Here is a 24,769-nt window from a genome sequence, read left to right on the forward strand (position 1 = left end):
CACAACATACAACACACAGCACACAACATACAACACACAACATACAACACACAACATACAACACACAACACACAACACACAGCACACAACACACAACATACAACATACAACACACAACATACAACATACAACATACAACATACAACACACAGCACACAGCACACACACACACACACAGCACACAACACACAACATACAACACACAACACACAGCACACAGCACACAGCACACAACATACAACACACAGCACACAACACACAACATACAACATACAACACACAACATACAACATACAACATACAACACACAGCACACAGCACACAACATACAACACACAGCACACAACACACAACATACAACACACAACACACAGCACACAGCACACAGCACACAACATACAACACACAACACACAGCACACAACACACAACACGCAACATACAACACACAACATACAACATACAACATACAACACACAGCACACAGCACACAACATACAACACACAGCACACAACACACAACATACAACACACAACACACAGCACACAGCACACAGCACACAACATACAACACACAGCACACAGCACACAACACACAACATACAACACACAACATACAACATACAACATACAACACACAGCACACAGCACACAACATACAACACACAGCACACAACACACAACATACAACACACAACACACAGCACACAACACACAGCACACAACATACAACACACAACACACAGCACACAACACACAACACACAACATACAACACACAGCACACAACATACAACATACAACACACAGCACACAGCACACAACATACAACACACAGCACACAACACACAACAACACAACACACAACACACAGCACACAGCACACAGCACACAACATACAACACACAGCACACAGCACACAACACACAACATACAACACACAACATACAACACACAACACACAGCACACAGCACACAACATACAACACACAGCACACAGCACACAACACACAACATACAACACACAACACACAGCACACAGCACACAACACACAGCACACAACACACAGCACACAACATACAACACACAACATACAACACACAACACACAACATACAACACACAACACACAACATACAACACACAACACACAACATACAACACACAGCATACAACACACAACACACAACACACAACACACAACATACAACACACAGATTCCGTGTGGACGCAGCATCATTCACACGTGATCTAGGACTTCAACATCCAGCAGCTCTGTAGCTCCAGAGGTCTGTTCCATAACCACATTATTCACTGACACGTAAGGCTGATTAGCATATGTGTGCGTGTGTGTGCGTGTGTGTGCGTGTGTGTGCGTGTGTGTGCGTGTGTGTGCGTGTGTGTGTGTTGACATGCAGGTCAGATGATCTCACACACTGACAATAGAGCTGGTTTGCAGCTCTGTGCTGAGAGACAAAGATGGCTGACCTTTCCACCCTCAGATCAGACGTGTTATTGTGTCTCTCCGCCTCTCGTGTCCCCTCACGGGCTGCCGTAGGGCCGTCACCATGGAGACGCCAGCTGTCATATGGGGCGCTCTGGTGGTGGAGATGTTTCGTATTCAAGCTGTAGCTCTGCAGTTGGTTTTGGACAGAGCGAGGTTAACGGGTTGTCGTGGAGCTTCCTGCTACTGCATCAAAATAAAAGCTTTCCACTGGTAAACCACAAGGGGGCTTTTATTGTGAAGTGCGGCCTTACTACAAATACATATATCTCAACAGCTGTCGAATGGACCAATATGAAATTTTGTGCAGACATTCATGTTCCCCAGATGATGACTCCTACTGACTTTGGTGATCCGACGTGTCCGATCGCCATCCACAGAGCCACGCAGCTGCTCAAACCTCCCTCCCCCTGATACCTGATTGGATGGTGGTCACATGTCGGTGGTTACATGTCTGTCTAGGTGGATGAGGAGTGAGGTGTGAGCTTGGACAGGTGACGTTGCTCCTCACCTGGGCTCCATCTGTTGATTAGCTCAGTGTGCTAGCAGGTGGCTCTGATGAGCTGTGGAGTTTGAATTCAAACGGCTCAGCTCAGTTCCACTGTTGGATTTAAAAAGCTGTTTACTTCACCTCATGTTGGAAACGTGAACTGTGCCTTTAATACAGAGAGAGAGAGAGAGAGGTGAGCTTTTACAGGCTGACAGATGTTCCCCCTGTGGTGTGTGTGTGTGTGTGTGTGTGTGTGTGTGTGTGTGTGTGTGTGTGTGTGTGTGTGTGTGTGTGTGTGTTCCTCAGTAGAGTGTCAATAGAAACGGTCTCAGCTCCTTCGTCTCTTCCTGGACTTTCTGAAACTCGCTGCTCAACTTTTTAATTGAAAAAGAAGTTGGACTAAATGTCAACACACATACACACACCACACACACACACACACACACACACACACACACTGACAGCTGCCTGGCCCATTAGCTCACAGATCTCCATGGTGACCAAGGTCGACCTCCAGAATACTGATGAGAGTTCAGACTGCAGACGACAGAGTACTTTACTGCTGAACTCCTCTGTGTACTTCAAGTACTGACATGTAGAATACAGTACTGCAGTACTACAGTACTACTAGAGTCAGTCTCAACATACTGTAATCACTGTGTGTACATATCTGTAACATCATCCTCTGAACTTCACCTGCAGCTCCGCCCACAGACGGTCCTGTCACCTGCTCAGTTGTCGTCTTGTTGTTTCGTTGTTTTCGTTCCTCCGCCCGGCGACAGTCAGAGCGGCGGCCATATTGTTTTCAGGTTGTCCGTCCGTCTCATTCTCATGGACACGATATCTCAGTAACACCTCGACAGAACTTCTTCAGATTTGGTAAAAACTAGGACTCAACGATGAATTGATTAGAGAGGTCAAGGTCAGCGTGGAGGATGAGATTGTAGTTATTAAATTGCTTTAGATGTTCAGTAATTAAGAGAGGTGATTTGACTCATTATGAGAGCGCAGTAACGAGCGGCCTCCTCCAGCTCACTGTCTACACTGAGTTCATGATGATAAACCAGCTGTACTTCTACTGTACTGCTGTCAGCAGTGTGTGTGAATACTCCCACCTTTCCGGTTGCCTAGCGACAATAAATGCACAGATTGGCTGTAACATCTGTCACAGTAAAAGCTGCCAAAACCTGCTCCGTCCGTCTCCGTGTCTCCTCAGTGTTTCACTTCACTCTTTATCTGAGAGACACTTCTTATTATTTCCCCCCCCCCCCCAAAACACTGAGGTCTGTTAGAGAGCAGGATGTATATATACTGTATACAGGGGACTTCATTTTACTTTGAAAGAGGCCGAAGACACATCCTGTAGCTACTGTGTGTGTGTGTGTGTGTGTGTGTGTGTGTGTGTGTTGAGAGTACTCCTTTGGTGATGATCTCATTCTCATATGACCTCAGAGGTCAAAGGTCACATCTGGCACCCATAAGTTGTGTGTGTGTGTGTGTGATTGTGTGTGTGTGTGCAGCTCCGGTTACCTGAAAAGACCTCAACCTTCTTTTCTCTCTCTCTCTATCACTGTTGCTCGCCCGCCCTCCTCCTGCTCCTCTCTTTATGTGAGGGAAGGAGAGGGAGGAGGGAGGGGGAGAGGAGGGAGGGGGAGAGGGTGGAGGTGAAGGAATTTGATTTATTCTCGAGGGAAGGGGGGGCAGAATCTGAGAGAGAAAAATGAAGACGAGGACGAAGAGAGGAGTGATAACAGTGAAGGTGGTGGAAGGAAGGATGGAGAGAGGAGAGAGAAATTAAAGTGAAGGATGGAGGGAAAAGGAAAGAGGGTGGATTTGAAGGATGGACGAAGAGGAAAAGGAGGAGAGAGGGAAAAAACAGACAAAGAGAGAAGGAAAGAGGAAACCGTAACACATCTCCTCCCTCAGGCATGAATTCAAACTGTATGTAGTGTTGTATTGTGTTGTTGTTGTGTTTTGACCACGCCCACTCAGGAAACAGGAAGTGTAGACTTTTTCTTACCACTGGTGCTGCTTGTAGTGCGTCATCTTCTCTTATAGAGGATCTTTGCTCCGATGAGGGAGGAGACTGACCTGAACCTGGACATGTTGAACTGGTTCAGTGTGACATCACTTCTTGATGATGTCATCATCTCTGATGTCCCTCCAGAATAAAGCTCCAGAGAAACAGAGTCCGTAGAACTTCATAAAGAATCCTCCAGTTTTTAAGTTTCCTTCAGTGTCACAGTAAAACATCATGATACACTGCAGGAGCACACACACACACACACACACACACACACACACACAGTAGGAATATGAAATCACTGTGTTTTCTCTCCTCTCTGAACTCTCTGATTGGCTGGTTGAAGACTCGGACTCACCTGTTGTGTGCAGACACACACTTGCCTCTTTTCTTCTCTGTCTCGGCTTTAATAAGAGGAGTGTGATTAGAAAGCGCTAATGGTGTTTTTGATGTTGGTGGAGTAGTGTTATGGGGGGGGGGGGGGGGGGGGGTCAGGGACTGAGCCGTGATGGATTATTGAGCAGCAGGCGTCGACGCCCACGGCAGCTTTTAACTCTGGATCTTTCAAGAGTGAGATGAGTGTGCATGTCTCACTCGCTCCTGTTCTTCCTTCCTCAGAAAAAAAAGATTAAAAACTGTGTGTGTGTGTGTGCGTGCGTGCGTGCGTGCGTGCGTGCGTGCGTGCGTGCGTGCGTGCGTGCGTGCGTGCGTGCGTGTGTGTCGTCACACTGACCCTCTCTCTCTGTGCTGCAGGACTGAGCCATGGGGAAGGCGACACCAGGGAGTGTCTGTACTACAACGTCAACTTTGAGATTGAGAAGACCAATCAGAGCGGAGTGGAGCGCTGCGAGGACGAGAAGGACAAGCGCTCGCACTGCTACGCCTCCTGGAGGAACAACTCGGGCTCCATCGAGCTGGTGAAGAAGGGCTGCTGGCTGGACGACTTCAACTGCTACGACAGGTACAAACACACACCTGATGAAAGCTGCAGTTCCTCTAACGGCCACTAGAGTCTGGCTCCAACAGTGAGTCAGTCCCCATTGACTCACATGTTAAAATGTCCAACTTTACAGCAGAAATAAACATGTTTACAGCCTGGTACAAAAACTGTTTTGGTCTCTAGAGCTGATTTCCTCCTTCATGACACCTGTTTATATAACTCACCTGTTTATATAACTCACCTGTTTATATAACTCACCTGTTTACATTTTATTAAGGACTAATGTTATGGAGGACTGAGGGCGTGGCCTCTTTGAGTGACAGGTGGATGAGCGTATGTTTGCCACAAACTGACATGAACTGAAGTGTCAGCTCCACACAGGCCCCTCCTCTTTGACCATGTTTGGATTAGCTGTGTGTAGCTAGTTGGAGTCAGACACTGCCAAGATGGCAATGGTGGAGCAGCTCACTCTGCTGCTAACTCTCGAGCGCTGTGCGACGGCGAAACAGTCACTGACTCTCGTTTTAGCCACTCTGCAGCGACAGGAACACATTTCCCATCATCCCCGCTGCCCCCAGTTTGATTGACAGGTGCTGTGACCGGGTGCTGTGTAAACGCTCGGGGCTGGTGATGCAACAGTGCGGTGACGGCAGCGGGAGACGACAGCCCTGTCGCATCAGCTCAGAATGTCTTGGCTTGATGAGCTTGGGTCTGAGCGCAGACAGACGGTGTTTCATGGATGTTTTTGTCATTTTTCATTTTTAAAGTAAAGATTTATTCATGTGGTTTTGTCGACAGCGCTTCACCATGCGGATCCTCTCAGAGGTCGTCCTCAGTGTTAATGTTTATTTATATCTTACAAGCTCTCAGAGTGGAAATGAGATGAGTTCATGGACCTCTGAATCGCTGCCAACAGCTCTGGTTTTTTCAAACACAATATTTATAGTGAAAACTAAAAGTCAGCTCAGTCTCATCAGGTTAAAGCCTCTGATGAAAGTAAAGGAAGCCTTTATAGATGATCTATGGAAAGTCAGAAAACTTGAACTTCCGATATTTCCAACAGCACACGAAGGCAGCAAGTTTCTAAACCTTGACTCAAGTGACGTTTTATTTAAAACGCAGGTTTTAAACAGCGACTCTTGAATTCTGAAATGTAAAAGTTTATTTAGTGGAGAACGTCCTGCTGACGAAGACACAGACAATGTTTGTTTTTACTGTTTTATAATGTGTTCATCAAAAACATCAAAACATTTCCCAAGATCCCTGAACTTCAATATGGAAATGACTTGAATGAATGAATGAATGAATTCATCCAATCAGCTGCAGAGCTTCACATGATCCACCCACTTCTCCTCAGTAATCGTGTGTGAAACATCAGTTCAGAGCAGGAAAGGAGAGACTGGAGAAACGTCTCTCCTCCTGCGGCTCCCAGTTTCTTCCCCGACGCCGACGATGCTGCAAGTTTCACCTTTTCCCCCGAGACGTCACAAGAAAAACAAAACAAACTGCTATTTGGGTCAAGTACAACTGCTGCCGTGATATTTATTGTTCCCAAGACGCCGTGTGATTGACAGGTCTGCTGTTTAGACGACAACGGACAGACAGAGAGGAGCGTCGCTCCACAGAGGAGATCTCTGGAGGAGGGACAGTGTAGAACTACATCTTCAGAACATGCAGAACCACTGTGAGCGCGGCCCCCCCTGCTGCCAGGGGGGGTGGAGTACTAGTAGTAGCAGTACTAGTACTAGTAGTGGTAGTAGTGGTACTTGACAGGTGATGTCACAGGTCTGTGGTCTTCGTCTCAGCTTCTTTCTTATTGTTTTCTCTTGTTTCATATTAGTGAATGTTTTAGTTTATTTAGAGACAAATGTCCGACACTCAGCATCAGAGCTGTGATTGGACGTCCAGACGCTGATGTACTTCCTGTTTGCGTCCCTCAGACAGGAGTGTGTGGCGACGGAGGAGAGTCCTCAGGTCTTCTTCTGCTGCTGCGAAGGAAACTTCTGCAACGAGAGGTTCACACACCTGCCCGACGCCACGGGACCACGTGAGTCATGTGACGCTGCCTTCGGTGTGTGTGTGTGTGTGTGTGTGTGTGTGTGTGTGTGTGTGTGTGTGTGTCACATTTTATTTCTCTCTGATTGTTGATGATTCATCTCAATTAATCAGTATTATTCAACTGTGTGTGTGTGTGTGTGTGTGTGTCAGTGATCAAAGCTCCGCCCCCCAGCGTCGGCGTGTTAAACGTGATGATTTACTGCCTGCTGCCCGTCACCATGCTGTCAGTCACTCTGCTCACCGCCGTCTGGATGTACCGACACCGGAAACCTCCGTACGGACACGTGGACATCACTGAGGTGCACACACGCACACACACACACACACACACACACGCACACACACACACCATAGAGCTGTCGGTGTTAGTTCATTTGATCTAGACTTTCTTTTTTTTTTTTTTTTTTTTTCTGGAGAAGGAAGGAAAGGAGAGAGTGAGTGAGGGAGGAAGGATGGAAGAAAGGGAGTGGGGGAGCGAGTGAGTGAGGAAGGATGGTAGAAAAGGAGTGAGGGAGTGAGTGAGGGAGGAAGGAGGCAAAGGGAGGAAGGATGGAAGAAAAGGAGAGAGTGAGTGAGGGAGGAAGGATGGAAGAAAGGGAGTGAGGGAGTGAGTGAGGGAGGAAGGAGGCAAAGGGAGGAAGGATGGAAGGAAAGGAGAGAGTGAGTGAGTGAGGGAGGAAGGATGGAAGAAAGGGAGTGAGGGAGTGAAGGAGGAAGGAGGCAAAGGGAGGAAGGATGGAAGGAAAGGAGAGAGTGAGTGAGTGAGTGAGGGAGGAAGGAGGCAAAGGGAGGAATGATGGAAGGAAAGGAGAGAGTGAGTGAGTGAGGGAGGAAGGATGGAAGAAAGGGAGTGAGGGAGTGAAGGAGGAAGGAGGCAAAGGGAGGTAGGATGGAAGAAAGGGAGTGAGGGAGTGAGTGAGTGAGGGAGGAAGGAGGCAAAGGGAGGAAGGATGGAAGAAAGGGAGTGAGGGAGTGAGTGAGTGAGTGAGTGAGTGAGTGAGGGAGTGAGTGAGTGAGGGAGGAAGGAGGCAAAGGGAGGAAGGATGGAAGGAAAGGAGAGAGTGAGTGAAAACATGGAGTCATGGCGCCCTCTGGTGTTGCTGTGGTGGAACTGCAGCTCTTTGTCTCAAACACATTACCTCAGTTTCTTTGACGTTTCCATGTGAATCCAGTGTTTGTGTGGCCTCCAGCTGATTTTACGCCTTAGTAACTTTTCACAGCCGCCATTTTGTTTTCAGGTTGTCCAGACGTACATAAATATTGTGGTCACTAGAACTCAAGGGTGAACTGATTAGAGTTTGGGGTTCAAAGGTCAAAGGTCAATGTGACCTCACAAAACACTTTTTAGGCATTACTCACCTCTTCACACACACTGAATATTTGATGGACTCTGGATAAACAGATGTAACCTGGAACTAGTCTGGGTGGAGGAGGGATACGACCATGGGGAGGTATTTCAACTCTCTGCTCTGTGCCCTCCAGGATCCTGCTCCTCCTCCTGCCTCCCCCCTGCTGCGTCTCAAGCCCCTGCAGTTGCTGGAGGTGAAGGCCAGGGGGCGCTTCGGCTGCGTCTGGAAAGGCCAGATAATGAATGAGTACGTGGCCGTCAAGATCTTCCCCATCCAGGTAGAGAGTCACACGTCTGCTCGCAGTGTTTTGTCTTCCTGTGTGGAAACCTTTAAACACGTCTTCCTCCTCCTCTTCCTCCTCTTCCTCCTCCTCCTGACAGAATAAGGAGTCGTGGCAGAACGAGAGAGACGTGTTCACCACACCAGGTATGAGGCATGAAAACATCCTGAGGTACATCGGCGCAGAGAAACGAGGGAGTCACCTGGAGGCCGAGCTGTGGCTCATCAGCGAGTTCCACGAGCGGGTGAGGAAGAGGAGGGAGGGAGGGAGGAAGGGGGTTATTTATGGCTGATTTACTCCATCAGATATTTCACACGTCTGGTGCTTCATTTCCTCAAACTTCTGACATGTCTTGGATCTTTGGGATGTTTAGGATCTTTGGGATCTTTAGGATCTTTGGGATCTTTAGGATCTTTAGGATCTTTGGGAGGTTTAGGATCTTTGGGATGTTTAGGATCTTTGGGATCTTTGGGATGTTTAAGATCTTTGGGATCTTTAGGATCTTTGGGATCTTTAGGATGTTTAGGATCTTTGGGAGGTTTAAGATCTTTGGGATGTTTAAGATCTTTGGGATCTTTAGGATCTTTGGGATCTTTAGGATGTTTAGGATCTTTGGGAGGTTTAAGATCTTTGGGATGTTTAAGATCTTTGGGATGTTTAGGATCTTTAGGATCTTTGGGATGTTTAGGATCTTTGGGATCTTTAGGATGTTTAGGATCTTTAGGATCTTTGGGAGGTTTAAGATCTTTGGGAGTTTAAGATCTTTGGGGTCTTTGGGATGTTTAGGATCTTTGGGATGTTTAGGATCTTTGGGAGGTTTAAGATCTTTGGGATGTTTAGGATCTTTGGGATGTTTAAGATCTTTGGGATCTTTAGGATTTTTAGGATCTTTGGGAGGTTTAAGATCTTTGGGATCTTTAGGATCTTTGGGATCTTAAGGATGTTTAGGATCTTTGGGATCTTTGGGATGTTTAAGATCTTTGGGATCTTTAGGATCTTTGGGATCTTTGGGATGTTTAAGATCTTTGGGATCTTTAGGATCTTTGGGATCTTTGGGATGTTTAAGATCTTTGGGATCTTTAGGATCTTTGGGATCTTTGGGATGTTTAAGATCTTTGGGATCTTTAGGATCTTTGGGATCTTTAGGATGTTTAGGATCTTTGGGAGGTTTAAGATCTTTGGGATGTTTAGGATCTTTGGGATCTTTAGGATCTTTGGGATCTTTAGGATGTTTAGGATCTTTAGGATCTTTGGGAGGTTTAAGATCTTTGGGAGTTTAAGATCTTTGGGGTGTTTAAGATCTTTGGGATCTTTGGGATGTTTAGGATCTTTGGGATGTTTAGGATCTTTGGGAGGTTTAAGATCTTTGGGATGTTTAGGATCTTTGGGATCTTTGGGAGGTTTAAGATCTTTGGGATGTTTAGGATCTTTGGGATGTTTAAGATCTTTGGGATCTTTAGGATTTTTAGGATCTTTGGGAGGTTTAAGATCTTTGGGATCTTTAGGATCTTTAGGATCTTTGGGATCTTAAGGATGTTTAGGATCTTTGGGATCTTTGGGATGTTTAAGATCTTTGGGATCTTTAGGATCTTTGGGATCTTTGGGATGTTTAAGATCTTTGGGATCTTTAGGATCTTTGGGATCTTTAGGATGTTTAGGATCTTTGGGGTGTTTAAGATCTTTGGGATCTTTAGGATGTTTAGGATCTTTGGGAGGTTTAAGATCTTTGGGATGTTTAAGATCTTTGGGATCTTTAGGATCTTTGGGATCTTTAGGATGTTTAGGATGTTTAGGATCTTTGGGAGGTTTAAGATCTTTGGGAGTTTAAGATCTTTGGGGTGTTTAAGATCTTTGGGATGTTTAGGATCTTTGGGATGTTTAGGATCTTTGGGATCTTTGGGAGGTTTAAGATCTTTGGGATGTTTAGGATCTTTGGGATCTTTGGGATGTTTAAGATCTTTGGGATCTTTAGGATCTTTGGGATGTTTAAGATCTTTGGGATGTTTAGGATCTTTGGGATGTTTAAGATCTTTGGGATCTTTAGGATTTTTAAGATCTTTGGGAGGTTTAAGATCTTTGGGATCTTTAGGATCTTTGGGATCTTAAGGATGTTTAGGATGTTTAGGATCTTTGGGAGGTTTAAGATCTTTAGGATCTTTAGGATCTTTGGGATCTTTGGGATCTTTAGGATGTTTAGGATCTTTGGGAGGTTTAAGATCTTTGGGATGTTTAAGATCTTTAGGATCTTTAGGATCTTTGGGATCTTTAGGATGTTTAGGATCTTTGGGATGTTTAGGATCTTTGGGATGTTTAAGATCTTTGGGATCTTTAGGATTTTTAGGATCTTTGGGAGGTTTAAGATCTTTAGGATCTTTAGGATCTTTGGGATCTTTAGGATGTTTAGGATCTTTGGGATGTTTAGGATCTTTGGCAACTCAACTAGAACTGAATGAAGTTCAGTGAGTTTGGACAAACAAACTGAATTTGTAAAAAAACAGACAGAAATGACTCGGCAGGTTCGATGTGATCTTGGATGACGAGCGTCTGCGTGTCTCTCCAGGGTTCTCTGTCGGACTTCCTGAAGGGGAACGTGGTCAGCTGGTCGGAGCTGTGTCACATATCCGAGTCGATGGCGTGCGGCCTGGCCTACCTTCACGAGGACATCCCCCGACAGAAAGGCGAGGGACCCAAACCGGCCATCGCTCACAGGTCTGCACCTCCACGTGGCTTGCCGTCGTTTTAGAGAAGTATAAGTTGAAGCAGCTCGATCGTTTCAGATCTCAATAACGTATGTGATTCATTTAAATATGTTCATGTGACTGGAACGCAGCTGAGGCCAAAGCAAAAACTTTTCTGAACTTTTTTATTTTCAAATCGAACAACACAAACACAAGAACCTGAGTTTCCCCCTCAAGCAGATGTTACACCAGCCAGATGTTCTGTCTCTGAAACTATTAAACATCTGTCTGCAATAACAACATTTATCCACATGATGCAGGCAGTGAGTCAGGTGACGTGTTACCTGCACAATGACCAATGATATGGTTTGATGTACAATATTTTGTTTCCTGTGTGTGTGTGTGTGTGTGTGTGTGTGTGTGTGTGTGTGTCTGTGTCTCTCAGGGATTTTAAGAGTAAGAACATCATGTTACGTTCAGACCTCACAGCAGTGATCGGTGACTTTGGTCTCGCCGTTCTCTTTGAGCCAGGGAAACCACCTGGAGAGACACATGGACAGGTGAGCTGCTGTGACTGATGCTGTGGAGCTTCAGCTAAACACTGAACAGGGTTTAATGTGTGTAATATATAAATGTGTGTGTGTGTGTGTGTGTGTGCAGGTAGGGACCAGGCGTTACATGGCTCCAGAGGTTTTAGAAGGAGCCATCAACTTCCAGCGAGACGCCTTCCTCCGAATCGACATGTACGCCATGGGGCTGGTGCTGTGGGAGCTGGTGTCCCGCTGCAAGGCTGTTGACGGTAACACACACACACACACACACACACACACACACACACACACACACACACACACACACTCTCTTCCTGAGTACTTCTCTGCTGTGGCTTCATGTTCAGATTGTCCAGATTCTGATCTAGAACCATCAATAAACAACAGTAGCAGGTCTTAATCCCCCACCACATGTTCTGTGGCATCAGGTGAAGCAGCAGCTGGGACGTTGATGTTCAGGTGCTCAGGTGTGTTTTTGTTCAGGTCCGGTGGATGAGTACATGCTGCCGTTTGAGGAGGAGGTCGGTCAGCACCCGTCACTGGAGGACCTGCAGGAGGTCGTCGTCCACAAGAAGATGAGACCGGCCTTCAAAGACCTCTGGCTCAAACACAGCGTGAGTCACACACACACACACACACACACACACACACACACACACACACACACACACACACACACAGATGGAACAATAACGTCACATAACTTGCTAACACACATTATATGAAGCTTGTGTTTGCGCATGGAGAAATTAAAAATCAGCTAGAGGGAAACATGATCATATTTAGTGTCACCCTCTAGTGGCCGAAATCAGTATTACCACAGTAAACACTTTGAGGATCTTCACCAAAAAAAAAAGAAGAAATTTATTGCTAGAATTATTTATTTTTCATAAATTTTTTTGTGGAAAAATTTTTGTGAGTGAAAATCTTTTTTACTTCTAATTTTTTTTTTCGTCAGTGGAAACGACTCTCAAGAGGCAAGTGAAAAAAATATTTTGGGGGGGCAATCATTTTTCATTTTTCGACGTTTATTTTTATTTTTTTATATTTTATTTTTTTTGTAGAAAAAAAATCTCTTTCCTCTCGGGGGTGTTTATACTGATGAAAAATAAAAAGTGAGAAAAATGTATTAAACTAATTAACAGAAGTGAGAGAGAGAGAGAGAGAGAAAAAAAGTGGCTCCACTCTCTGCTCACCTGACTGACCTGATGTCACTCCCCGCCCCTCCCCTTACAGGAATATCAAAGCAATTCAGGTGCGCAGCAGCTAAAAGGTAGCGACCATAGTCTCCTGTTCCTTTATGTCTCAGCTGTCACAAAAAGTTATTCCACACACTGAACTGTAAATACCTCAACTTGTAAATATTGAAAATAATCCACTTACAGTCTATTACTGGTATTTTACATATGAACTCACACTAATCAGTCCAACAGTAAACTGCATGTATACAGCATATACATGTGTGTGCAGGCTGGAGATGGAGAGTATTTTTAAAAAGAATAATACAGATCAGGGAAATAAGGAGAAAGCAGAAGGCTCTAAACGCTTGTGCTTTTATTTTGAAGTGACTGTGATGTGCTGGCTCTGCAGGGTCTGGCTCAGATCTGTGAGACGGTGGACGAGTGCTGGGACCACGACGCCGAGGCTCGTCTGTCGGCCGGCTGCGTGGAGGAGAGGATCTCCCAGGTGCGCCGCCTCAACGCCACCATCACCCCGCCTACCTCCGACCACCATGCCCTGCTGGTCTCCGCGGTCGCTCCTGTTCCCATGGTAACCAACGTGGACCTGCCGCCCAAAGAGTCCAGTATATGAGGAGAGCGTCAAAATGTGATGGAACAAAACAACAAAACTAAACTTTTCTTTGGAGGCCTGTTGTTACTGAGGATTTTTCTTTCCTGACGTGAGGTTCAACTTCCTCTGAAAACCCCCCCAACACACACACACACACACACACACACACACACACACACACACACACACACCTTTTCTCAGTGGAATTTTACAACCTACACCAGATTCAGCATGAAAGCAGCTGCTACTTTATCTTTTTGGATTGTGTTTTTTACTCTTCATCCTTTGGAACAGATATTACCAGCACACGTCCTCGTTTGTCCTCAGTATTCAGTCATTCATGTTTTTTTAACCACGTGTGTGTGTGTGTGGAAAAACAAAGCAAACACACACACACACACACACACACAGGAAAACACTGAAACGCGTTCAGGTCCCGACTCAGTGAATGCTCTTCTATCTCCAGGTACCTCAGCGACGACTTTCGTTACTTTTTTATGGTTTTCCTCGTGCATTCTTCTTCTTCTTCTGTTTCTCCGACGCATCTGGATTTATCTACCTACCTGGCAACTTCGCAACCGTGTCACCTAGCAACCACCTACCATCAACCTACCGTTGGGATGTTTTTTTACCACAATGCTGCAAAACCCTTGGAGGAACACGATGACTGTTACACAAACAACGACAGCAAAGGTTTTTAAGTTGAGTTTTTCTACCTTTTCTCGGACTCTTCTTCTCTTCTGTTTTTCTCCTGTGACCACACGTCACTATCCACACACGACAAACCTTCGGATCCAACGGGTTGTATCCAAAAAGACAGGAAACAGGGAGTGAGGTCAGAAGGAAAGATGCCAGAGAGACTGGATGATGTTTGTTTCCTTTCTCTCTTTTTTGTGTTCAGCTGTTTTAGTTTGAGGTTGAAGACTGAGAGAAGTCTGACGGGATTGGTTGTCAGGAACCAGGAGGCAAACATCTTGCATGCAGAGATTTGATTGGCTGTCTGCGCTCAACCACAGCATTTTGGTTGGCTCAGAAATAAAACTTCTCAGGTAACCAGGTCTACAGGGGTTTTTTTTTTGTGGGGGGGGGGGGGGCTCAATGTTTCCACAGTTGGGGAGGGGCGGCGCCAGCAGCAGGTGTGGCCGATGAGACTTTGGTGATGACTTTGGTGGGAGGGGTTTATCTGAGGGTGCTCAAAGCCTATTGGCTGTCCTGAATATGTACATTAGCAAGGTGCCCAAACACCCTGGAAAAAAGGTGCAAGACCTCAGGATGCATAGAGTGGTTTATGCATGTAGGTCTGTGTGTGTGTGTGTGTGTGTGTGTGTGTGTGTGTGTGTGTGAGTGTGAGTGTGAGTGTGAGTGTGAGAGTGAGAGAACACATGTCACATGATGTGACAGATGATGAGTTTCTTTTTCTGAAGTTTTTTACTGTATGTGCTGATGGTTTTGTTGAGTCTGGTTGTGTATGACCTGGAGCTAAGTGAAGGACCTGTGACCTTTGACCTCTTCAATTCTGTCCCCTTCCAACAGAGCCACCTCCTGGCTGAGCTGCAGCACTGCAGAAATCAAGTCTCACTGCACTCAGCTGTTTATCTGCTCACATGAGCTCTTACTTTGAAAGTCAGTGTCATGATTCAAACCGACACTGAGCGTTTCCTGTGGCACATCCTCTCCCTCCAAGCACACTCACACACACACACACACTCACACACACACTCACACACACACACACCACACACACACACACACTCACACACACACACACACACTCACACACACACTCACACACACACTCACACTCACACACACACACACACACACACTCACACACACACACACACACTCACACTCACACACACACACACACACACACTCACACACACACACACTCACACACACACTCACACACACACTCACACACACACTCACACTCACACACACACTCACACTCACTCACACACTCACACTCACACACTCACACACACACTCACTCACACACTCACTCACACACACACACTCACACACACACACACTCACACACACACTCCACACACACACTCACACTCACACACACACTCACACTCACACACACAACACACACACTCACACACTCACACTCACACACTCACACACACACACTCACACTCACACTCACACTCACACTCACACTCACACACACACACACACACTCACACACACACTCACACACACACTCACACTCACACACACACCACACACACACACTCACACTCACACACTCACACACACACACACACACTCACACTCACACTCACACACACACTCACACACACACTCACACACACACTCACACTCACACACACACTCACACACACACACTCACACACACACTCACACTCACACACACACTCACACACACACTCACACACACACTCACACACTCACACACACACTCACACACACACTCACACTCACACACACACTCACACACCGTCCTGCTGCCACAAACACTCCTCAACAGACGCTTGATATATTTGCTCGTGTTAGAAACGACTGATCAGCTGATTCAGGAAGTGATTGAGACTTTTTATTCAAAGATGAAACTTTATGTTTGTGAGGAGTTTTAAAGATTTACATCTTCAGTAGGAACCAATGAGCTGACAGAGGAGGAAGGGGTTTAGAGACGGACTGACACACTGTTGCTTTGTTTTACTGTAAATCTGATGTTGCAGCTCCACTTCCTCTTTTCATCAGTGCAAAGGTCAAAGGTTGCAGAGGTTAAAGTTCACCAGTCTCCTCCTCACTTCCCTCCCTAACCTCTACTCTTATTTTCTTTTTCATTTTTTTTTTTCCTTCAACCGGGACCAAAACCGGGGCGTCGGCCTTCTGCCTCGGACACCAGTTCAGAAATACCCATGATCCTTTGTGTTCAAACAACTGGAGAAAAAACAAGGAACTATGATGTTTTAAAAAGTTTTATTTGTACTTTCTGTTTTTTGTTCCTTCTGTGACGCCATACATGTAAACAGTGAATGTCTACAATGCTGCTGCTGCTGCTGACGATGATGATGATGACGATGATGATGATGATGACTCAAAGATGAATATATTTCTGTATATTCCTTTTTATTTTCGGTGCGTTGAACACATGCAACTCTCTGTACCAAGTCAGTGAAACGACGCGAGGCGTTCGAGGGGCGCTCGGCCGCGGGAACGTCGATGCGCGAAAGAGAACAAGGTTGACTAATAAACGAGAAAGAAAGAAAAAAAAAGAAAAAACACGTGAAAACAATACTGCTCATGAACCACAGATCACCTCAATACACCAGAAATACCTCAGACTTTTCTACGTGTTAAATTCTGTTTCTATATTTTATTAGTTGCTTTGACAACTTGTAGTCACATAATATTTTATTGTGAACTTTTATTCTTTGTTTTTGTTTTTCTCTTTGATTAGAGAGTTTAATGTTTTTTACATAATTATCTGTAAACTGCTTCAAGAGGAAACGACAGCAGGTGACAGTGAGACTCGACCTTAAATACACACTTTAGAAACAACAAGTGGTTTTTGTTTTAGACTGATCTGAACTGCCGATATCACAAAACCACCTGGACTGGACTGGACTGGACTTCCTCTATCATCCCTTCCTTGTCCTCTCCTCTCTCGTCACCTTTCCTCTCCTTACCTCCTCTCGTCTCTTCTCATCGCCTCTTCCCTTGTTTCCTTTCCTCTCGTCTTCTCTTTCCTCTCCTGTCTCCTTGCTTCTCCTTTTGCCTTTCCTTTCCTCTCGTCTTCTCTTTCCTCTCCTGTCTCCTTGCTTCTCCTTTTGCCTTTCCTTTCCTCTTCTTGTCTCCTCTCTTTTCCTGTCTTCCTCCTCTCATCTCTCTACCTCCCATCTTTCCTTCCCTCTCACTTGTCTTCATCTTCCATCCTCTCTTCTCCTCTGCTTCTGTCTCCTTTCCTTTCCTCCTCCCTCCTCCTCCCCTTGACTCTTTATCTTCCTCCACTTCTCGTTATGTGATTGAAGCTTCCTGATGTCGTCAGTGTTGTGCCTTTCTTTCTTCCTCTAGCTCCGTTCTTCACTTCCTTTCTTTCCTTCCTGTGAATGAAAAGTAAATATCACACCAGCGTACATGTGTATTAAAATACATTTAGAAAACTGCTGAAAACAAAAAGTGAAATCATGTTCGACTAACTGAATCAAACTTGCAGATTCTGGATGAAGCGGATCAGAAAATACTTGCAATAATTTCCAGAATGAAACAGTTTTCTAAATGTATTTTCTGAACACATCCAGTGATCAGCTGCTGTTTCATGTCGGGATGCAGACGGAGAAATGAAGTGACTGACAGAGACAACGGACTGACTCCAATCCAGATGTTTCCAGGTGTTTTCAGGAACATATTACCTCATTAAAGCCACATGGGCAGAAACAGTGTGCGAGTCGGTGACGGCGGGAAAACACGGCCAGCGTTATTGTTCAGGAGGTTTCGGGATGAGAAACACAGGGTCATTGTCACATCACTGCATTAGTAACCAAAACACTCACCAGATCTTTCACCTGTCATTTACATCACGGTTCATCAGGACACGTGAACAGACGTGCACGGGGGCGTGCAGAGGTCAGAGGGACAGTTAGCGTTGTTAGCATCCCGCGGGGTCAGTCCTATGTTCCCACATTTCTATTTTTGAGAATTAGGGTTAGTGCTGTGGGAACAGACACGCTCCCCGTCCCGCAGTGAAAGCAGAGGGGTATCTAGCCCGAAGGAAAGAAGGAGGACCAATCTGTTGTATGCTAACAATGCTAATGTGCCCGTCTTTGACCGACCCAAGTGCCAACACAGCCGACTCTCCCCTCATCATGTGACATTCAAACTACACGCACGTTTTTCAATTCATGGCAATATGACCGGTCCAAAGCTCTTCGTTTCGCCCTGTGTCAACTACAGTACATGTACGACTCCTTTGACTCAGCTAGCTCTTACTGTTAGCACCCAGTCGGCTAACATATCGCACTCGTACAGCCAACCCTAAAGGATAACCTTAGTAACTTCATGGTGACGAAACAGCGAAGCTCAAAGAATCGATTGATTGACGGTGGAGTGTGAAAAAGAGCCAAATGACCGGAAACATGGCGGCACGTCCGGGCTTCCACTTTGAGCGGGAAAGTTGTCGTCGCTTGAGTTCTCCTGCTCAACTTCATGTCAGTGTGTTTCTATTAGCTACAGCTGTGCTGCAACATCTGTCGTTACAGGGCTCATGTTGACTGTCAGAAACATACATGTGTGTTTATCACTGAGGTAAAGCTGCTGTTGTACTGGACATTATGTTGAGACGTGTCTGAATGGAGTCAGAATATTAGGAACAGCTCTGAATATAAAGCAGTCCAGTACAACACCATCTCTCACTGAACACAACTGAACTGACAGCTTTATAATACAGCAGAGAGTACAGGTGTGCCTATTAAAGTGGACACTGACGGTATACTGTGCACATAAAATGCACAAATGTATGAAAGTGAAATGCATTCACTTAAGAAAAAGACAATTATTCAGTCATTCATTCAGAAAAACAGGATTTCTTTTCTCATCTGAATGCATCACGCTGCCGTCCCGTCTTGTACCATCAGATAATGATTTGGTCACACGGCTTAAAGGATAAAAACTCTGGATTTCTTTCGGGACCTCAGGGCTCCTCTGTTTTAAATACTGTTTATCTTTTAGTTTTTAAAAACTGTTTCTCTCGTTGTTTTCTCCAAGAAAATCCTGCAACAGAGATAAAAAATAGAATCAGACGTTTCAGAGCGACGAGTCTCTTCTCGCCGCAGAGCGTGCTCAGTGAGATAATACAGTGAGGTTTAATTAAAACATGATGTAACGTCATTTGTGAAGAGCTTGGATGAGATGCACTGACTTTACGGTAGAGTGTTTTAGCCTTGATGCTAAAGAGCGGGAGGACACAGCAAGCAGCGTTTCCCGGGTTTTCACAGCATTTCGTCCGAGGCTAAATTGAAAAGTCGCCATTTAATGGCTCGTTCTCGCTCGTTTTTGTACAAGTGATGCTTCCATTTTTTTGGCCAGTCAAGTGCCTGTAAGGAGAAATCAAGATGTCAGCGCTTCTTGATTTATGGGGACATCTAAAAATATTTTTTTCTTTTAGTAAACTTGGGCCTTAGTAAATGAGAGAAGGACAAAGTTAAACAGATGTGTGATGTAATGTCTGCCACATGTTGTAATGTTCAGAAACTGACCCCTCCACCTGCAGAGCTTCCTGCCTCTGTTCAGTTTTTGATTCAGAGCTGAAGAGATTGTGTCTAGTGACGGATCATGAATGGAGCTAGTTCATTTGAAGAACTGACCTGGTGTCAGCGATGAAAGGCTGCTGCTGCTGCCATGTCAGCTCTGAGCTGCAACAGAATCAGATTTAGGAAGAGGCAGGGCTCTGTGGTTTAGTGAGGAAGAACACGAAGAGCTAAATGTTACGTACATTTACGTGAATCAGGGGTTTCCCAGGAAGGTTGTCAAGGGTTCATTGATAAGAACTTTGCTGTTTCTCAACCGGGAATGGGGGAGGGAGGGGTTAGTGACACTGCTGGAGTCACATGACCCTTTCCTCTCTTATCCTGAACAAACCAGGTGTGTAAAGATGGCGGCTTCCTGTCTTGGTGTCAGCTGGTGTCTCTGCCGTTCTACTGGCTTTTCAACCCTGTTACTGATTTCATTTATAGTCCAACTGTCTCATCTCATCCTGACTGCACTGAACAAAGGAGAAAAACTCTGGAGAGCTTTTATTGATGTATTTACAACTTCTATGAAAATAATTAATCGTACTAAATGAAAACCATTTCATGATTAAGTGAAACATTAACCATGAAATCTAAATCTTGTGACTGTGAGATAAAGGCTTTGAAATATAATGTTAATGAAGGACTAGATAACAGCAGGGTGACGAAAAACCGTTTTCACTTTGAACCAAGCTGTTTCCATAGCAACACCATGCAATTAAACAGAGTATAGCTCGTCACAAGCAGTGATTTGTCCAATCGCTTAATGCAGCATGTGAGCTGTTAGCATTAAGTGAAGAATTGCTTGTGACTGACTTTTCATGACAGACCGAATACAACAAAGTGTATCTTTAATAAACTGTCTCATCGAGACAAAGTCGTTTTATCGCAATTATCAGAGATACTTTTCTCAAAAAGTCTCCAATTTTCTTTTTTTTCCTTTGTTAAATGAAAATCAAACTACTTATTAATATTTTCTTCATATTTACTTTGTCCAACAAGCTGTTGAATGCCTTATATTTTATTGACATATTTGCATAGTTGCTGCTTTACGGACCTGCAGAATGTCTTTTTATCTTATACTGAACTGATAAAACAGTAAAAATAACAAATGATAAAATGTTCAGTCAAACTTTTCTTATATTTAAATTTCCAAGAACCGTTTGGGTCGTATCGGCAGAGATCAAACGGAGAGGTGGCCATCTTTACAAACCCAGTCCTTCTCCACCTGAATATGATGATGATGATGATGAAAGATGTGGTGTGAAATGTAAATCTTGTACTTTATGTTTCACTGTTGTAGCTCAACTGTAGAACACGGAGACAGACTTGTACTACTGATTTAACAAATATGCTATAAAAAAAAAAGAAGAAAAAACTCTGTATGACAGTCGACAAGCTGAGAACTGGTTTTCATCTCTGTAAAAAACAAAACCAACCCTGTCTGTTGGAATTAAGAAGTGTGGGAAAAGCTGTTTGTCTTTTTGAAATATATAAATATATATGTACGTACACAGCAGATGGAAGAAATACACCCAGGCAGGAGGAAATTCAATTTTTTTTTTAAATCCCCCTTCCCCAGGTAGTGTCCATCCTGTTGCCTGTTCCTGTTACCTTTAAACTGCTGTTTAAAGGTTCAAGTGGGTATTTTTATTTTCTGATCTTGATTTTGAGAAGCAATGGTCAATGTAACATAGATGTTTAATTTTCAGACCCAATGAAAATCCCCTTGTTAGGAATTCTCTTTTTTTTTTTTTTAACTGTGGTGGTTTGTAGAGAAAAACTTGGCATCCAGACATGGAGCTCTTGATAGATCTGCCTAGAAAATAAAAAAAGAAAAGACATTGTGTGTGTGTGTGTGTGTGTGTGTGTGTGTGTGTGTGTGTGTGTGTGTGTGTGTGTGGGGCGTCTCTCTTTTCTTATCTATTTTCATAAGTCTATTGTATATCTCTATTTCTATCTATATCCTCCTCTGTCCACTCAGTGCCAGGATCATTATGGTATGAATGAATGTAGTTCTAGTCCTCAGCGCAACGACGCCGCCCACACACACACACACACACGCATACACACAAACCTGTTACCGAAAAGTAAAATAAAAATCACTGTAGAAAACAAAGGGTTATTTCAATTTTATCTTTTTGTATATGGAAAAAAACAATAAATGCTGTCAAATCATTGTAGATGTGCTGCTGTTGTTGTTTTTTATCTCTGTGTGTCCTTGTTCTTTTTTGTACAACCAGCAATAATTATAAGGGTGGTGGAGAGTGACTAAGTACATTTACTCAAGTAATGCCTCATTACACCATGACTTCTATACTATGTCGTTTTAAGTCCTTACTGTATTATGTTATTTTTATTGCTTTTTATTCCATAGTAAACTGAAGTTTTTTACGTCTTAGAATACTGTTAATGCCTTCCATGTCTATGAATTTTTATGACTTTTTATACCATACTACACTCTGACTTTTTATGCCAAAAACTATACTGTGACATTTGTGCAGTACTATACCATGACTTTTTATACCATGCTATACTATGACTTTTAAGTTTTTTTTTTTTTTTTTGGGGGGGGGGGCTTTTTATGCTTTTATTTGACAGGACAGAAGAAAGACAGGAAATGGGGAGGCAGAGAGGGGGAATGACATGCAGTAAGGGCCGTCCGATGCGGGACTCGAACCGGGGCCGACTGCAGCGAGGACTGTAGCCTCTACACATGGGGCGCCTGCTTGGACCACGACGCCCCATACTATGACTATTTATGCCTTACTACACTATGACTTTTTATGACTTTTTATGACTTTTTATGACTTTTTATACCATACTATACTATGATTATTTATGCCATGCTATACTATCACGTTTTTTAAAATATTTTTCTGCCTTACTATACTATGACTTTTTATTCCTTAACATACTATGACTTTTTATGCCTTACTATACTATGACTTTTTATGACTTTTTATGCCTTAACAAACTATGACTTTTTATACCATAATAGACTGTTTTTATGACTTTTTATACCATACTATACTATGACTTTTTATGCCTTACTATACTATGACTTTTTATGCCTTACTATACTATGACTTTTTATGACTTTTTATGCCTTACTATACTATGACGTTTTTCTGCCTTACTATACTATGTCGTTTTTTGACTTCTTTATGCCTTATAATACTGACTTTTTATGCCATACTATACTATGTCTTTTTGTGCCTTACTACAATATGACTTTCTATGACTTTTAATGACTTTTAATGCCTGACTATACTATGAATATTTATGCCATGCTATATTATGACGTTTTTAAAAATATTTTTATGCCTTTCTACACTATGACTTTTTGTGCCATACTATATTATGCATTTTTATGCCTTACTATACTATGACTTTTTATGATTTTTTATATTCACATACTACACTGTGGAAAACCATCACACACCAGTATGATGAACTGCGAGCGCAATTAGCATCTGATATCAAAGATTTGTACCTGCCCAGAGGAGGTACAGGAATATATCCAGATGAGCCGCATCCCCACGATGAGCAATCCTCTGGAGTGGTGGGCGCGCAATAAGAAGCAGTTCCTTACTATACTATATCTTTTTTCTACTTTTTTTGCCTTACTATACTATGACTTTTTTTTTGTTACTTTTTTTCCTTAATATACTATGACTCTTTTTTTTTACTTTTTTTCCTTACTATACTATGAATTTTTTCTGACTTTTTTTTGCCTTACTATACTGCAACTTTTTTTTGTTACTTTTTTTTCCTTACTATACTATGACTCTTTTTTTTTACTTTTTTTCCTTACTATATTATGATTTTTTTCTGACTTTTTTTGCCATACTATACTATGACTTTTTTTTTGCCTTACTATACTATGACTTTTTATGCCATACTATACTATGACTTCTTTTTCATACTTTTATTGCCTTACTATACTATGACTTTTTTATTTACTTTTTTGCCTTACTATACTATGACTTTTTCTGACTGTTTTTGCCTTACTATACTATGACTTTTTCTGACTTTTTATGCCTTACTGTACTCTGACTTTTTTCTGACTTTTTTTGCCATACTATACTATGACTTTTTTTTGCCTTACTATACTATGACTTTTTATGCCATACTATACTATGACTTTTTCTGACTTTTTCTGCCTTACTATACCATGACTTTTTTTTTACTTTTTTTGCCTTGCTATACTATGACTTTTTATGCCTTACTATACTATGACTTTTTATGCCATACTATACTATGACTATTTTTTGCCTTACTATAATATGACTTTTTTTTCATACTTTTTTTGCCTTACTATACTATGACTTTTTCTGACTTTTTTTGCCTTACTATACTATGACTTTTTCTGACTTTTTATGCCTTACTATACTATGACTTTTTTCTGACTTTTTTTGCCATACTATACTATGACTTTTTTTTGCCATACTATACTATGACTTTTTATGCCTTACTATATTATGACTTTTTCTGACTTTTTTTGCCATACTATACTATGACTTTTTTTGACTTTTAATGCCTTACTATACCATGACTTTTTTTTCACTTTTTTTGCCTTGCTATACTATGACTTTTTCTGACTTTTTATGCCTTACTATCTATGACTTTTTATGCCATACTATACTATGACTTGTTTCTGACTTTTTTTGCCTTACTATACTATGACTTTTTATGCCATACTATACTATGACTTTTTTTTTTTTCTTTTTTTGCCTTACTGTACTCTGACTTTTTTTTTTACTTTTTATGCCATACGATACTATGACTTTTTATGACTTTTTATGACTTTTTATGATTTTTTATATTCACATACTACA

At 43.1% G+C, this 24,769-nt stretch overlaps 2 protein-coding genes across 5 annotated transcripts in view; one reads left to right on the plus strand and one right to left on the minus strand.

The window, feature by feature from the left end:
* The window catches only part of acvr2ba (activin A receptor type 2Ba), a 26,711-nt gene extending 11,980 nt beyond the window's left edge, over nt 1–14,731 (plus strand). The window contains exons 2-11 of the mRNA XM_056363915.1: nt 4,769–4,976; nt 6,896–7,002; nt 7,164–7,312; nt 8,496–8,639; nt 8,743–8,886; nt 11,203–11,351; nt 11,766–11,880; nt 11,981–12,119; nt 12,355–12,485; nt 13,462–14,731. Of these exons, the coding sequence (XP_056219890.1) occupies nt 4,769–4,976; nt 6,896–7,002; nt 7,164–7,312; nt 8,496–8,639; nt 8,743–8,886; nt 11,203–11,351; nt 11,766–11,880; nt 11,981–12,119; nt 12,355–12,485; nt 13,462–13,683 (1,508 nt within the window). The 3' untranslated portion in view covers nt 13,684–14,731. The remainder of the gene's footprint in view (nt 1–4,768; nt 4,977–6,895; nt 7,003–7,163; nt 7,313–8,495; nt 8,640–8,742; nt 8,887–11,202; nt 11,352–11,765; nt 11,881–11,980; nt 12,120–12,354; nt 12,486–13,461) is intronic.
* The window catches only part of LOC130160996 (NACHT, LRR and PYD domains-containing protein 12-like), a 347,054-nt gene that overhangs the window by 302,619 nt on the left and 19,666 nt on the right, over nt 1–24,769 (minus strand). The window lies entirely within an intron of this gene.

This window comes from Seriola aureovittata, chromosome 20 (genome assembly GCF_021018895.1).
Source record: "Seriola aureovittata isolate HTS-2021-v1 ecotype China chromosome 20, ASM2101889v1, whole genome shotgun sequence".
Taxonomy (NCBI): Eukaryota; Metazoa; Chordata; class Actinopteri; order Carangiformes; family Carangidae; genus Seriola; species Seriola aureovittata.